The sequence below is a fragment of the Somniosus microcephalus genome, unplaced genomic scaffold (assembly GCF_052327205.1).
Source record: "Somniosus microcephalus isolate GS21.2 unplaced genomic scaffold, FLI_Smic_1.0 unresolved_chr2, whole genome shotgun sequence".
Taxonomy (NCBI): domain Eukaryota; kingdom Metazoa; phylum Chordata; class Chondrichthyes; order Squaliformes; family Somniosidae; genus Somniosus; species Somniosus microcephalus.
Genome location: NW_028225180.1, coordinates 8,824,332 through 8,838,644, shown reverse-complemented (window position 1 = coordinate 8,838,644; position 14,313 = coordinate 8,824,332). Strand labels below are relative to the sequence as shown.

General features: G+C 56.0%; 1 protein-coding gene across 2 annotated transcripts in view; it reads left to right on the top strand.

Moving 5' to 3' along the window:
* LOC147092077 (glutathione S-transferase P-like) overlaps positions 1-13,691 on the top strand; it is an 18,521-nt gene extending 4,830 nt beyond the window's left edge. Inside the window, exons 2-7 of one of the 2 annotated variants that reach the window (XM_085975821.1) lie at positions 3,380-3,415; positions 3,545-3,651; positions 4,878-4,965; positions 7,317-7,420; positions 12,318-12,425; positions 13,344-13,691. In XM_085975821.1, the coding sequence (XP_085831947.1) occupies positions 3,380-3,415; positions 3,545-3,651; positions 4,878-4,965; positions 7,317-7,420; positions 12,318-12,425; positions 13,344-13,532 (632 nt within the window). In that variant the 3' untranslated portion in view covers positions 13,533-13,691. The remainder of the gene's footprint in view (positions 1-3,379; positions 3,416-3,544; positions 3,652-4,877; positions 4,966-7,316; positions 7,421-12,317; positions 12,426-13,343) is intronic. The other variant, XM_085975822.1, reaches the window with a different exon arrangement.
* Positions 13,692-14,313: the final 622 nt, after the last annotated feature.

Sequence of the window (14,313 nt, the reverse complement as noted above, 5' to 3'; positions counted from 1 at the left end):
GTGAGTGTCAGTGTGTGTGAGTGTCAGTGTGTGTGAGTGTGTGTGAGTGTCAGTGTGTGTGAGAGTGTGTGTGAGAGTGTGTGTGTGAGAGTGTGTGTGTGAGAGTGTGTGTGTGAGAGTGTCAGTGTGTCAGTGTGTGTGAGTGTGTGAGAGTGTGAGTGTGTGAGAGTGTGTGTGTGAGAGTGTCAGTGTGTGAGAGTGTGTGTGAGAGTGTGTGTGAGTGTGTGTGAGTGTGAGAGTGTGTGTGAGAGTGTGTGTGTGAGAGTGTGTGTGTGAGAGTGTGTGTGTGAGAGTGTCAGTGTGTGAGAGTGTGTGTGTGTCAGTGTGTGAGAGTGTGTGTGTGAGAGTGTCAGTGTGTGTGAGTGTGTGAGAGAGTGTGTGTGAGAGTGAGTGTGTGAGAGAGTGTGTGTGAGAGTGTCAGTGTGTGAGAGAGTGTGTGTGAGAGTGTGAGTGTGTGAGAGAGTGTGTGTGAGAGTGTGAGTGTGTGAGAGTGTGTGTGTGTCAGAGTGTGAGTGTGTGAGAGAGTGTGTGAGAGTGTCAGTGTGTGAGAGAGTGTGTGTGAGAGTGTGAGTGTGTGAGAGAGTGTGTGTGAGAGTGAGTGTGTGAGAGAGTGTGTGTGAGAGTGTCAGTGTGTGAGTGTGAGGAACAGGATTGTGAAGTTTTTACAAGAGATTATTTTTCCACTTGCTGATCGAGTTTTTGAAAGAAACATTTCATCCTCCACCCTCTCTCTCTTCCCTTCCGCCTCTCTCCCTCCGCCTCGCTCGCACCCCCGCCTCTCGAGAGTCTTCTCCAGGGGTGGGGGGGGGGGGGGACGGAGGGAAGAAAGGAGCCTGTTTCCCCTGGCAACACCCCTCCCCCACCATTCCCTCCAGAATTCCTCTTGCAATCCCCTTTCATTCCCACTGCCAATCAGAGAGAGGAGGCGGGGGGGCGGGGGAGAGTGTCTGGGTCTATCGAGGCTCACTTGCAATATGGTAAGGACAATGGAGTGCCGGATTCATGTCCCGATTCACCTGGGCGGTATCCCGTGTTATCAGAGCTCCCAGTAGTGAGTCCATAGGCGACCAATCATAAAATTAACAGTTCCCCCATTCTCCCCGCCACCCCGTCGATATCTCCAAAATGCGCCAACACCCCTCATCCTCTCCCCGGGGATACGGGTCACACATAAAACAGCCTCTCACCAACCTTCGGGCGGGTGCAGAGCAGCTTTTTACCAGAATGATCCCCAGGACAAGAAAAGGGTTAATTTAGTAGGACACGTCGCAGATACTTAGCTTGAGTTCCCTTCAGTTCAGGGGTTCAAAGGTTGGCCTGATCGAGGCAGTTAAAATGAACAAGGGGAGATGACGGAGAGAGTTCTCCTCGCGTGGATTGTCAGCGCCTTCAGTTGTCAGTCTCAGCAGGGTGGGGACTGCTCCCTGACTCTCACTCGCCTCAGCGAGTCAAAAGATCGTATTTTCGAGACCCGCACTTCAGAGATTCGAGCCCCATAATCCCAGGCCCGCCCCCACCCCACCCCAACCGCCCAGTACTAAGGGAGCGCTGCACTGTCGGAGGGTCAGTACTGAGGGAGTGCTGCACTGTCGGAGGGGCAGTACTGAGGGAGCGCTGCACTGTCGGAGGGGCAGTACTGAGGGAGCGCTGCACTGTCGGAGGGTCAGTACTGAGGGAGCGCTGCACTGTCGGAGGGGCAGTACTGAGGGAGCGCTGCACTGTCGGAGGGTCAGTACTGATGGAGCGCTGCACTGTCGGAGGGGCAGTACTGACGGAGTGCCGCACTGTCGGAAGGGCAGTACGAGGGAGTGCCGCACTGTCGAAGGGGCAGTACTGAGGGAGCGCCGCACTGTCGGAGGGGCAGTACTGAGGGAGTGCTGCACTGTCAGAGGGGCAGTACTGAGGGAGTGCTGCACTGTCCGCGGGTCAGTACTGAGGGAGCGCTGCACTCTTGGAGGGGCAATACTGAGGGAGCGCTGCACTGTCGGAGGGGCAGTACTGAGGGAGCGCTGCACTGTTGGAGGGGCAATACTGAGGGAGCGCTGCATTGTCGGAGGGGCAGTACTGAGGGAGCTCTGCACTGTTGGAGGGGCAGTACTGAGGGAGCGCCGCACTGTCGGAGGGGCAGTACTGAGGGAGCGCTGCACTGTGGGAGGGTCAGTACTGAGGGAGCGCTGCACTGTTGGAGGGTCAGTACTGAGGGAGCGCTGCACTGTCGGAGGGGCAGTACTGAGGGAGCGCTGCACTGTCGGAGGGGCAGTACTGAGGGAACGCCACACTGTCGGACGGGTAGTACTGAGGGAGCACTGCACTGTCGGAGGGGCAGTACTGAGGGAGTGCTGCACTGTCAGAGGTGCTTTATTAACATAGGAACAGAAGGAGGCCCATTCAGTCCCTCGAGCCAGTTTCACAGGAACAGGAGTTGGTCCATTCAGCCCCTCGAGCCAGTTACACAGGAACAGGAGTTGGTCCATTCAGCCCCTCGAGCCTGTTATACAGGAACAGGAGGTGGCCATTCAGCCCCTCGAGCCTGTTATACAGGAACAGGAGGAGGCCCATTCAGCCCCTCGAGCCTGTTACACAGGAACAGGAGGTGACCATTCAGCCCTCGAGCCTGTTACACAGGAACAGGAGGAGGCCCATTCAGCCCCCTTGAGCCTGTTACACAGGAACAGGAGGAGGTCCATTCAGCCCCTCGAGCCTGTTACTATAGGAACAGGAGGAGGTCCATTCAGCCCTTCGAGCCTGTTACACAGTAACAGGAGGAGGCCCATTCAGCCCCCTTGAGCCTGTTACACAGGAACAGGAGGAGGTCCATTCAGCCCTTCGAGCCTGTTACACAGTAACAGGAGGAGGCCATTCAGTCCCCTCGAGCCTGTTACACAGGAATAGGAGGAGGCCCATTCAGCCCCTCGAGCCTGTTACACAGGAACAGGAGGTGACCATTCAGCCCTCGAGCCTGTTACACAGGAATAAGAGGAGGCCCATTCAGCCCCTCGAGCCTGTTATACACGAACAGGAGGTGGCCATTCAGCCCCCTCAAGCCTGTTACACAGGAACAGGAGGAGGTCCATTCAGCCCCTCGAGCCTGTTACCATAGGAACAGGAGGAGGTCCATTCAGCCCCTCGAGCCTGTTACCATAGGAACAGGAGGAGGCCATTCAGCCCCTCGAGCCTGTTACACAGGAACAGGAGGAGGCCCATTTAGCCCCCTCGAGCCTGTTCCGCTATTCAACGGGTTGGCGGCTGCGGATCGTGCTGAAGCCGGGAGAGCCGCTGGATAAGTGGGAATTCTTTCCGGAGAGGCGGGGAGGGACGGCGTGGAATCTTTACCAACACGATTTAACCCTTTGATTCCCTCCGATCTTTTCTCTTGCAGTGCCGGGTTACACCATCACCTACTTCCCAGTCCGAGGTAAGGTCCCATTGTTCTCCACGGGTCGGGCGCAGAGGGGAGTCGGGGCGGGGGGGAGGTTCCCGATGAGCTCTGATTGGCTGACCGTCTGTGTGCTTGTGTCTCCCCTCCCCTCCCCCACCCACACAGGGCGTTGCTCGGCGATGAGGATTTTGCTGGCCGACCGAGGCCAGACCTGGAAGGAGGAAGTGGTGAACATGGAGGAGTGGGTCGATGGAGCCTTGAAGAAGTCGTGTGTGAGTGGGGGGAGGAGCGGGGGCCGAGGGGCGGGAAAGGCCCAGGCTTCATCCCCGGCCTACTGCTGAGTGATCCTGATCTCACACCCGGTGTGGTACTGAGCCCCACACACACAGAGCAGGAAAGGCCCAGGCTCCATCCCCGGCCTGTGCTGAGTGAGCCTGATCTCACACCCGGTGTGGTACTGAGCCCCACACACACACTCAGGCACAGAGCAGGAAAGGCCCAGGCTCCATCCTCATCATTACTCACTTTCTGATTGGCTGTGGGAAGATCATGAGAGATGGGTGGGTGGGTGCTCGACAGGCCTAGAGTAACCAAGTATCAATAGAAACCAAGATACAGGCCTACAGACCTGAGCAATTAGGGAAGTAAATGACTGAAACCACCAGAAATACATTCGACCAGAGATGGCCATCCTTCCCCTCCCCCTCTCCCCTCTTCCCCTCCCCTCTCCCCTCCCCCTCTTCCTCTCCCCTCCCCCTCTTCCCCTCCCCTCCCCCTCTTCCCCTCCCCTCTCCCCTCTTCCCGCCCTCCCCCCACCCCTCCCCCTCTTCCCCCTCCCCTCCCCCTCTTCCCCTCCCCTCCCGCCCTCTTCCCCTCCCCCTCTTCCCCCTCCCTCTTCCCCCTCCCCTCCCCCTCTTCCCCTCCCCTCCCGCCCTCTTCCCCTCCCCCTCTTCCCCCTCCCTCTTTCCCCTCCCCTCCCCCTCTTCCCGCCTTCCCCCCTCCCCTCCCCCTCCTCCCCCTCACCTCCCACTTCCCCTCCCCTCCCTCTCGTCCCCTCCCCTCCCCCTCTTCCCCTCCCCCCTCCTCTCCTCTCCCCCTCCCATCCCCTCTCCCACTTCTCCCCCTCCTCCTCCTCAACCCTCCTCCCCCTACTCGCCCCTCCCCTCCTCCACCTCCCCCTCCCTCACCCTCAGCCTCCTCTCCCACTCCCCCTCCCCTTCCCCCTCCCCATCCCAAGCCTGGCCTACACTTGACTCCATTCCCACACCAGGCGATTGACACTTAACCGCCCTCCGAAGGGAGCCAGCCGGTTTTACAATCTGCCTTTCGGGATTAAGGCCCACCTTCCTTCTCAGGATGGCCAATCACCACCACCCCTCAACAAATCCTACAGGAAAGAGGGCCCTGGGGGTGGGGGGTTAAAGGCCAGGCCTTCGCGAGCGACGGATGTGAAACATCTCAATTCTTTGATCAAAGACACATTTTCCCCTCATTTCAGGTTTTCGGCCAACTGCCCAAATTCCAAGATGGCGACTTGGTGCTGTTCCAGTCCAACGCCATTCTCCGGTACCTAGGCCGCAAGCACGGTAAGTACACGGCCGAATCTACGCACACCAGAGGCCTGCTCGACAGGCCTAGAGTAACCCTGTATCAATAGAAACCAAGATACAGGCCTACAGACCTGAGCAATTAGGGAAGCAAATGGTATGTTGGCCTTTATTGCAAGGGGGGCTGGAGTATAAGAGTAAAGGGGGCTAAATTCGGTTGATTTGCACCTCCCGTTAGTGCCTTAGGAGGGCGCTAACGGGGCGCAAATCAACTAGCGGGAGGTTAGCGGCGGCGCTAACCGTTAGCGCCGTGTGGCGTTGTGCCGCCGGCGATGATGTCATCACCGTGTGCAGTGCCCCACTCGCGCCCCGTCTGTAATATTACGTGGCTGCCCCCCCGACTGACCGCCGGACGCTATGTCCGCCGGGGTCAGGGGGGCCTACCTGTGGCTGGGGCGGCGCTAGTTAAAGGGCAGGTGGCGGGCGGCCATTTTTGGTGCTTGCCAGCTGCTGCCCCTGCTCCCGTCCCTGGCCCCCCGTGAAGCCCCACCACCCCCCTCCCCATGGGGTGCCGGCTGCTCTCCGTGAGCCCGGCCCACCTCTTGAGTACCGGGCTCGTTTGCCGGCGCTCCCGATCCCCGGCCCCCGTGAAGCCCCACCCCCCCCCCCCCCCCGCGGGGTGCTGGCTGCTCTCGGTGAGCCCGGCGCTCCTCCCGAGTGCCAGGCTCATTTGCCGGCGCTCCTGATCCCCGGTGGCCCAGCTGGGCGCCGGGACGCTCCCCTTTCAGAAGGGGAGGAAGGCCTGCAGTACCGCGGCACGTAGCGCCGTGATATTGGCTCGCAGCGCCCCAAGAGGGAGGTGGGGTGCTTCCAGTAGCGCCCCTCCGCCCTCTCAGAGTGCTACCTGGGAAAATCGGCCGCGGGGGCGCTAACCTTTTAGCGCCCCAGTGAAGGTAGCGCCTCATAGGGGGCACTACCCAATTTTTACTCCAAGACGTCTTACTCCAATTATATAGGGCCCTGGTGAGACCACACCTGGAGTACTGTGTACAGTTTTGATCTCCTTACCTGAGGAAGGATATTCTTGCCATAGAGGGAGTGCAATGAGGGTTCACCAGACTGGTCCCTGGGATGGGGGGATTGTCCTATGAGGTGAGATTGAGTAGACTGGGCCTATATTCTCTTAGAGTTTAGAAGAATGAGAGGCGATCTCATTGAAACATATAAAATTCTTCCAGGGCTTGACAGGGTAGATGCAGGGAGGATGTTTCCCCTGGCTGGGGAGCCTAGAACCAGGGGTCACAGTCTCAGAATAAAGGGTCGGCCATTTAGAACTGAGATGAGAAGAAATTTCTTCACACAGAGGGTGGTGAATCTTTGGAATTCTCTACCCCAGAGGGCTGTGGAGGCTCAGTCATTGGGTGTTTTCAAAACAGAAGTCAATAGATTTCTGACTAGTGAGGGCATCAAGGGATATGGCGATAGGGCCGGTGAATGGAATTGAGGCAGAAGATCAGCCATGATCTCATTGAATGGTGGAGCAGGCTCGAAGGGCCGAATGGCCGACTCCTGCACCTGTTTCTTATGTTCTTATGTTCTGAGGCATACTGTTCCCGACTGGCTGGAGCCTGAGGCCTAACTGACTGGCTGAAGCCTGAGGCCTACTCTTCCCGATTGGCTGAGGCCTACCCAACTGGTTAAAGCCTGAGGCCCACTGATCCCAACTGGCTGAAGCCTGGGACTTTTCGTTAATGACTGGCTGAAGCCTGAGACCTACTGTTCCTGACTGGCTGAAGCCTGAGGCCTAGGTTCCCGATTGGCTGAAGCCTACCCAACTGGCTGAAGCCTGAGGCCTACTGATCCCGACTGGCTGAAGCCTGGGGCTTTCCGTTAATGACTGGCTGAAGCCTGCAGCCTACCTGACCAGCTGAAGCCTGAGGCCTACTGATACCGACTGGCTGCAGCTTGAGGCCTACCCGTCTGGTAAAGCCTAAGGTCTACCAGGCCAGCTGAAGCCTGAGGCCTACTGTTTCCGACTGGCTGCAGCTTGAGGCCTACCTGTCTAGTAAAGCCTAAGGCTTACCCGGCCAGCTGAAGCCTGAGGCCTACTGTTTCTGACTGGCTGAAGCCTGAGGCCTACTGTTTCCGACTGGCTGAAGCCTGAGGCCTACTCGGCCAGCTGAAGCCTGAGGCCTACTGTTTCCGACTGGCTGAAGCCTGAGGCCTACTGTTTCCGACTGGCTGAAGCCTGAGGCCTACTCAGCCAGGTGAAGCCTGAGGCCCAGTGTTTCCGACGGGCTGAAGCTGGAGTCCTACCCTATTGCTGGTCTCTCTTGTTCAATCCAATGCTCACGTTATTGAGGCACATTTTATGGTTTTTTTAAATCAAGGTTTGTATGGGAAGGACGACAAAGAGGCCACGTTGATCGACATGGTGAATGATGGGGTCGAGGATTTGCGCCTTAAGTACGTGATGCTAATCTACAAAGGATACGTGAGTCACTCTTAACAACGGAACTCTTACGGGGAACGTTATCTCAAGAGAAGGGTGTGGAGATGCCGGAGTTGGACTGGGGTGGACAAATGTAAGAAGTCACACAACACCAGGTTATAGTCCAACAGCTTTATTTGAAATCACAAGCTTTCGGAGCGCTGCTCCTTCTTCAGGTGAAGTGGAGAAATGCATAAAGACACAGCTTATATCGTCAGAGAATCATGTCAGATGTTTACAGGTAACCTTTCCAACTGCCATTTATCACACCTCGGCAGAGAGATAATCACAGCAGTCAAAGGTGTGAATGGTGTCCAAACAGGTCAGTCAGGGAAACATTACATCAAAGAACAATGAGGTGGGGTCACAAGGGGTCAAATATTGCAGATGCTGGGGTCTGTATGAAAAACAAAAAAACAGACAAAAAACATTTTTTTTGGCTGGAAATCACAGCAGGTCCGGCCGCATCTGTGTCGAGAGAACAAGCCAATGTCAACTCGAGTCTGGATGACCCTGCGTCAGGTGGGGTTACATGTAGCGTGACATGAACCCAAGATCCCGGTTGAGGCCGTCCTCATGGGTGCGGAACTTGGCTATCAGTTTCTGCTCGACGATTTTGCGTTGTCGTGTGTCTCGAAGGCCGCCTTGGAGAATGCTTACCCGAAGATTGGAGGCTGAATGTCCTTGACTGCTGAAGTGTTCCCCGACTGGGAGGGAACACTCCTGCCTGGTGATTGTTGCGCGGTGTCCGTTCATCCGTTGTCGCAGTGTCTGCATGGTCTCGCCGATGTACCATGCTCCGGGGCATCCTTTCCTGCAACGTATGAGGTAGACAACGTTGGCCGAGTCACATGAGTATGTACCATGTACCTGGTGGGTGGTGTCCTCACGTGTGATGATGGTATCTGTGTTGATGATCTGGCATGTCTTGCAGAGGTTGCTGTGGCAGGGTTGTGTGGTGTCGTGGTCGCTGTTCTCCTGAAAGCTGGGTAATTTGCTGCGAACGATGGTCTGTTTGAGGTTAGGCGACTGTTTGAAAGCGAGCAGTGGAGGCGTGGGGATGGCCTTAGCGAGGTGTTCGTCATCATCGATGACATGTTGAAGGCTGCGAAGAACATGGCGTAGTTTCTCCGCTCCGGGGGAGTACTGGACGACGAAGGGTACTCTGTTGGTTGTGTCCCGTGTTTGTCTTCTGAGGAGGTCTATGCGATTTTTCGCTGTGGCCCGTCGGAACTGTCGATCGACGAGTCGAGCGTCATATCCCGTTCTTACAAGGGCGTCTTTCAGTGTCTGTAGGTGTCCATCGCGTTCCTCCTCGTCTGAGCAGATCCTGTGTATTCGCAGGGCTTGTCCATAGGGGATGGCTTCTTTAACGTGGTTAGGGTGGAAGCTGGAGAAGTGAAGCATCGTGAGGTTGTCCGTGGGCTTGCGGTAGAGTGAAGTGCTGAGGTGTCCATCTTTGATGGAGATTCGTGTGTCCAGGAATGAGACCGATTCTGAGGAGTAGTCCATGGTGAGTTTGATGGTGGGATGGAACTTGTTGATGTTATCGTGTAGTCTTTTCAGTGATTCTTCGCCGTGGGTCCATAGGAAGAAAATGTCGTCGATATATCTGGTGTATAGCGTTGGTTGGAGATCCTGTGCAGCGAAGAAGTCTTGCTCGAACTTGTGCATGAAGATGTTTGCGTATTGGGGTGCGAATTTGGTCCCCATGGCTGTTCCGTGTGTTTGGGTAAAGAACTGGTTGTCGAAGGTGAAGACATTGTGGTCAAGGATGAAGCGGATGAGTTGTAGGATGGCGTCTGGAGATTGGCTGTTGGTGTTGAGTACTGAGGCTGTCGCAGCGATGCCGCCATCGTGGGGGATACTGGTGTAGAGTGCCGAGACGTCCATCGTGGCGAGGAGTGTTCCTGGTTCAACTGGTCCGTGGGTGCTGAGTTTCTGTAAGAAGTCTGTAGTGTCGCGACAGAAGCTGGGGGTTCCCTGTACGATGGGTTTCAGGATGCCCTCGACATATCCAGAGAGGTTCTCACACAGGGTTCCGTTGCCTGATGCGATAGGACGTCCAGGTGTGTTGGCTTTGTGTATCTTTGGGAGGCAGTAGAAGTCTCCCACGCGGGGAGTACGTGGGATGAGAGCATGTAGGATGCTTTGAAGGTCTGGATCGAAGGTTTTGATCAGTCTGTTGAGTTGGCGGGTGTGTTCTTTGGTCGGATCTGCGGGTAACTGTCTGTAGTGTTCCTGGTTGTCCAGTTGTCGGTATACTTCTTTGCAATAGTCCGTTCTGTTCTGTATGATGATGGCACCTCCTTTGTCTGCTGGTTTGATGACGATGTTGCGGTTGGTCTTGAGAGCGTGGATGGCGTTGCGTTGTGCTCGGGTGACATTCTGGACTGTCTTGTGAGTGCAGCTGATGAATCTGGCATTGATGCATCTCCTGACAGCTTGAGCATACATGTCAAGCTTAGGGCAGTGACCCTCCGGAGGGGTCCAATTTGACTCTTTCTTCTTCGGTAGCTGCACTGCGGATCCCTCTGTCTGCTGTTCCGGATCATTGATTGTCTCATTGGGTTCGCTGCTGACATCTTGGGATTTGTGGAAGAATTCCCGGAGCCTCATTCTCCTGATGAATTCCTCTGTGTCTGCCGCGAGACCGATGGGGTCCATTTTGGTGGTGGGGCAGAAATTGAGCCCTCGGCTGAGAACTTCGATTTCGTCTGGTTGAAGGGTGCGGTCAGACAGGTTGACGATGGATTTCCCTGTGGTTTCAACCGTGGTACCGGGGGAGGCTTGGTTGCTGCTGCTGGTGATGCCAAGTTTCTCAAGCTTCCTGTTCTTGGTGTGCATGTAGGTAGCGTAGTTCCGTTGCCTTGTTTGTTTGGCGGTGTCTCGTAGCTGGTCTGCTGCGTCCTGAGCACAGGCTGAGAACATGGACTCCATCTCGGTTTCGAGGTTGCGGCGTCTGCTGTAGAGCTGGTGTACGAGATGGTTGAGGAGTGTGCGAGAGGTACGACGGCAGAGTCTCTCAGCGTAGTCTGTGTTGTAGGTCGACTTGAGTGGGTTAGTGATCTGTAGTCCTTTCGGGATCTTGTCTGCTTTCTTGCATCTCTGTAGAAACTTGATGTCTGTGTCAATATGCGCGATCTTCTTGGAGATCCTCTCCACTTTGAGCCGGCAGTTTGTGGTATCGATAGTAGTCATGGTGTGGAGATGCCGGAGTTGGACTGGGGTGGACAGGTTACCTGTAAACATCTGACATGATTCTCTGACTATATAAGCTGTGTCTTTATGCATTTCTCCACTTCACCTGAAGAAGGAGCAGCGCTCCGAAAGCTTGTGATTTCAAATAAAGCTGTTGGACTATAACCTGGTGTCAAGAGAAGGGAGCTGGAGCACAAAAGGGGTGTTGAATTTAGGTTACAGTTTATATAAAACTCTGGTCAGAACCCCAACCGGAGTAACTGTGTTCAGTTCTGGGCACCACACCTCAGGAAGGATCTATTGGCCTTGGAAGGGGGGCAGCACTGAGTCAGCAGAATGATAAGTGTCAGCAGTGGCTCAGTGGGGAGCACCCTCGCCTCTGAGTCATAAGGTTGTGGGTTCAATTCCTATTCCATACACTTGGGCACAAAATCTAGGCTGATACTCCAGTGCAGTACTGAGGGAGCGCTCCCTCCGACAGTGCAGCGCTCCCTCAGTACTGGCCCTCCGACAGCGCAGCTCTCCCTCAGTACTGCCCCCCGACAGTGCAGCTCTCCCTCAGTACTGCCCCTCCGACAGTGCAGCGCTCCCTCAGTACTGCCCCTCCGACAGTGCAGCGCGCCCTCAGTACTGCCCCTCCCACAGTGCAGCGCTCCCTCAGTACTGCCCCTCCGACAGTGCAGCGCTCCCTCAGTACTGACCCTGGACAGTGCGGCGCTACCTCAGTACTGACGCTCCGACAGTGCGGCGCTCCCTCAGTACTGCCCCCCCGACAGTGCAGCGCTCCCTCAGTACTGCCCCTCCGAAAGTGCAGCGCTCCCTCAGTACTGCCCCTCCGACAGTGCAGCGCTACCTCAGTACTGCCCCTCCCACAGTGCAGCACTCCCTCAGTACTGCCCCTCCCACAGTGCAGCACTCCCTCAGTACTGCCCCTCCCACAGTGCAGCGCTCCCTCAGTACTGCCCCTCCCACAGTGCGGCGCTCCCTCAGTACTGCCCCTCTGACAGTGCAGCGCTCCCTCAGTACTGCCCCTCCCACAGTGCAGCGCTCCCTCAGTACTGCCCCTCCGACAGTGCAGCGCTCCCTCAGTACTGACCCTGGACTGTGCGGCGCTCCCTCAGTACTGACACTCCGACAGTGCGGCGCTCCCTCAGTACTGCCCCCCCGACAGTGCAGCGCTCCCTCAGTACTGCCCCTCCGACAGTACAGCGCTCCCTCAGTACTGCCCCTCCGACAGTGCAGCGCTCCCTCAGTACTGCCCCTCCCACAGTGCAGCGCTCCCTCAGTACTGCCCCTCCCACAGTGCAGCGCTCCCTCAGTACTGCCCCTCCGACAATGCGGCGCTCCCTCAGTACTGCCCCTCCGACAGTGCGGCGCTCCCTCAGTACCGCCCCTCCGACAGTGCAGCGCTCCCTCAGTACTACCCCTCCGACAGTGCAGCGCTCCCACAGTACTGACCCTCCGACAGTGCAGCGCTCCCTCAGTACTGGCCCTCCGACAGTGCAGTGCTCCCTCAGTACTGGCCCAAGGGGGGTGTTGGCCTGGGATTATGGGTGCTCGACTCCCTGGAGAAGGGGCTTGAATCCACAACCTTCTGACTAAGATGCGAGAGAATGAGACCCACTGAGGTGAGGAAACGACTAAATGAAGCAATTGCCCATGATTCTCAACAGAACGTTTATCTTCAATTAACCCACAGGAAACGGGCAAAGCAGATTTCATCAAGTCCATCACGACAGAGCTGAAACCCTTCGAAACTCTCCTGGAGAAAAACAAGGGTGGGAAGGAGTTCTTAGTGGGTGACAAGGTAAGAAACCCACTCTTAACATGGGAGCTCTACAGTGTGTCTAACCCGTGCTGTACCTGCCTTGGGAGCGCTCGATGCTGACACTGGGTATAAAGTGGGGGACACACTGTCAGGGTAATGTAGAGGGAGCTCTACACTGTATCTAACCCGTGCTGTACCTGCCCTGGGAGCGCTCAATGCTGACACTGGGTATAAAGTGGGGACACACTGTCAGGGTAATGTAGAGGGAGCTCTACACTGTATCTAACCCGTGCTGTACCTGCCCTGGGAGCGCTCGATGCTGACACTGGGTATAAAGTGGGGACACACTGCCAGGGTAATGTAGAGGGAGCTCTACACTGTATCTAACCCGTGCTGTACCTGCCCTGGGAGCGCTCGATGCTGACACTGGGTATAAAGTGGGGACACACTGTCAGGGTAATGTAGAGGGAGCTCTACACTGTGTCTAACCCATGCTGTACCTGCCCTGGGAGTGCTCGATGCTGACACTGGGTATAAAGTGGGGACACACTGTCAGGGTAATGTAGAGGGAGCTCTTCACTGTGTCTAACCCATGCTGTACCTGCCCTGGGAGTGCTCGATGCTGACACTCGGTATAAAGTGGGGACACACTGTCAGGGTAATGTAGAGGGAGCTCTACACTGTATCTAACCCGTGCTGTACCTGCCCTGGGAGCGCTTGATGCTGACACTGGGTATAAAGTGGGGACACACTGTCAGGGTAATGTAGAGGGAGCTCTACACTGTATCTAACCTGTGCTGTACCTGCCCTGGGAGCCCTCGATGCTGACACTGGGTATAAAGTGGGGACACACTGTCAGGGTAATGTAGAGGGAGCTCTACACTGCATCTAACCCGTGCTGTACCTGCCCTGGGAGTGCTCGATGCTGACACTTGCTAATTCTCTTTCTCTCCGTAGATTTCTTTCGCTGATTATAACCTGGTCGATCTCCTCTCTAACTTCGAGGTGCTGTCCCCAGGCTGCCTGAATGACAGCCCCCTGCTGAAGGCCTACGTGGAACGCATCACCACCAGTCCCAAGCTCAAGGTCTTCCTGGCGTCCGATGCCCACAAGAAGCTGCCCATCAACGGAAACGGCAAGCAGTGAGCGCGGTGGTGCTGGGGCGGCAGAGAGAGCGGCCGAGCGTGGAGCCAGGGCCGGCTAGACCTCTCCATCTGTGACTCCCTCCGTTCCCCCCGCTCGTGTCCACGTTGCAAAGGTTGTCATGGTTCCTCGGGGAATTAAATAAAGCCGACACTTCCACAATCTTCCTGTTGTTATTTGAAGCGTTGGTTTATTGTTCTTTCACTCTCCCCTCTCTCTATCTCTCTCACGCCCTCTCCTCTCTCTCTCTCCCTCTCTCACGCACTCTCCCTCTTTCTCTCTCTCTCGCTCCTTCTCTCGCTCCCTCTCTCTTGCACTCACTCACCCTCTCCATCTCTCTCGCACTCCCTCTCTCCCACTCCCTCTCCCTCCCCATCTCTACCCCTCTCTCTCCCTCTCGCACTCTCTCTGTCTCTCCCTCTCTCTCTCGCACTCGCTCCCCCTCTCTCTCGCCATCTCTCCCCCTCTCTCACTTTGTCTCTGTCCCTCTCACCCTCTCTCGCACTGTCTCTATCCTTCACTCTCTCTCCCTCCCTCGCACTACCTCTCTCGCTGTTACGTCCGTGTAATAATAAGAAAAGGACTGCAGAGAACGGTACAACAGGTGTTTACTCAACGTGGTTCAAACTGCAACTGAAACAACAGATTACTACTCAGCGTTATATACAGGTGTGGTCACTGCCGTTACTACAGTATACATGAGCTGTAGAAAGTAGATCCCCCCTTAAAGGTACATACATTACAATTCCTCCCCTTTTAGATTAACAGTACCATAACACTCATT